We start from the raw sequence: 1,123 nt of genomic DNA, 5'->3' as shown, positions 1-1,123 counted from the left end.
ATGAAACGTCCGGCCATTCCTCCATTGTCTACGGTTCGTGCAGACCCACCATCATCACCACGTTATCCACCACCTGTCACCACCCCCACCACTGGCGCCCAACGCCGGATCGCCATTGCTGTCGACCTCAGTGACGAGAGCGCTTTCGCGGTTCAATGGGCTGTCCAGAACTACCTACGCCCAGGAGATGCCGTCATCCTCCTTCATATCCAGCTAACCTCTGTCCTATACGGAGCAGACTGGGGCCATGCAATGGATGCTAAAAACGCCTCGAAAGAAACGCGACAGAAACTCGAGGACGATTTTGATAGCTTCACCTCAGCGAAAGCCAACGTTCTGTCAGAACCATTGGTGGAAGCAAACATACCCTTCAAGATTCATATCGTGAAGGATCATGATTTGAAAGAGCGACTTTGTTTGGAGGTGGAGAGGCTTGGATTTAGTGCTATGATCATGGGGAGCAGAGGTTTCGGAGCCTCAAAACGGAAAGGCAAGGGAAGGCTTGGAAGTGTTAGCGATTATTGCGTACGTCATTGTGTCTGTCCGGTGGTTGTGGTCAGGTATTCAGATGAGGATGGTAGCGATGATGCTAGTGCAAAGAAGGTTGGGGCCGATGAGCTCACGCTTCGCCATGCTTCAGAGGAGGAGGTAGAGTTCCACGATGCTGATGATCATGATCTCAAAGGTGACTTCCAACTTTTTTCAAAGTTAATTGCTATTTATTAAGTAGATAAATAATAACCAATGCAATGTGAAAATGATCCTTCTTTGAAAAGCTTTGCACTGATCCTGATTGTCAATCCTTCATGTCCAAATGAAAGGGTCAATCCCTTGACCTAGCCATAATCCTGATTGATGCATGCTAGTAGTTAGTATCGTTATTTTTAAAGCAGTTTCAAGCATTAACCAAAACCAGTGATGACTATAATGTCACACTTCGAAACTATAATGGCCTTTCACATTACTGCCGATGTATTTTGTTTCGAATTCTCGTACACAATTCTATGATCCGTCGTGTTCATTTTACCTCTCATTCCAAGATAATTTTCCAAATTCAATTGTCGGTCGTGATGTTCATTTTACCTCTTCGCTCGAGCTTTTCAACTAGGCTTTCCTACTAGTT

At 45.3% G+C, this 1,123-nt stretch overlaps 1 protein-coding gene across 1 annotated transcript; it reads left to right on the top strand.

Annotated features, from left to right (window-relative positions):
• On the top strand, positions 1-726 carry LOC112525043 (universal stress protein PHOS34-like). Its single transcript, XM_025134984.1, has one exon. The coding sequence runs from the start codon at positions 1-3 to the stop codon at positions 724-726; it is 726 nt and encodes a 241-aa protein (XP_024990752.1).
• The last annotated feature ends 397 nt before the right edge of the window (positions 727-1,123 follow it).

Source organism: Cynara cardunculus (assembly GCF_001531365.2).
Source record: "Cynara cardunculus var. scolymus isolate 2C chromosome LG 13, CcrdV1, whole genome shotgun sequence".
NCBI lineage: Eukaryota > Viridiplantae > Streptophyta > Magnoliopsida > Asterales > Asteraceae > Cynara > Cynara cardunculus.
The sequence above is the reverse complement of the archived record's forward strand: the minus strand, read 5'-3'. Positions and strand labels throughout refer to the sequence as shown.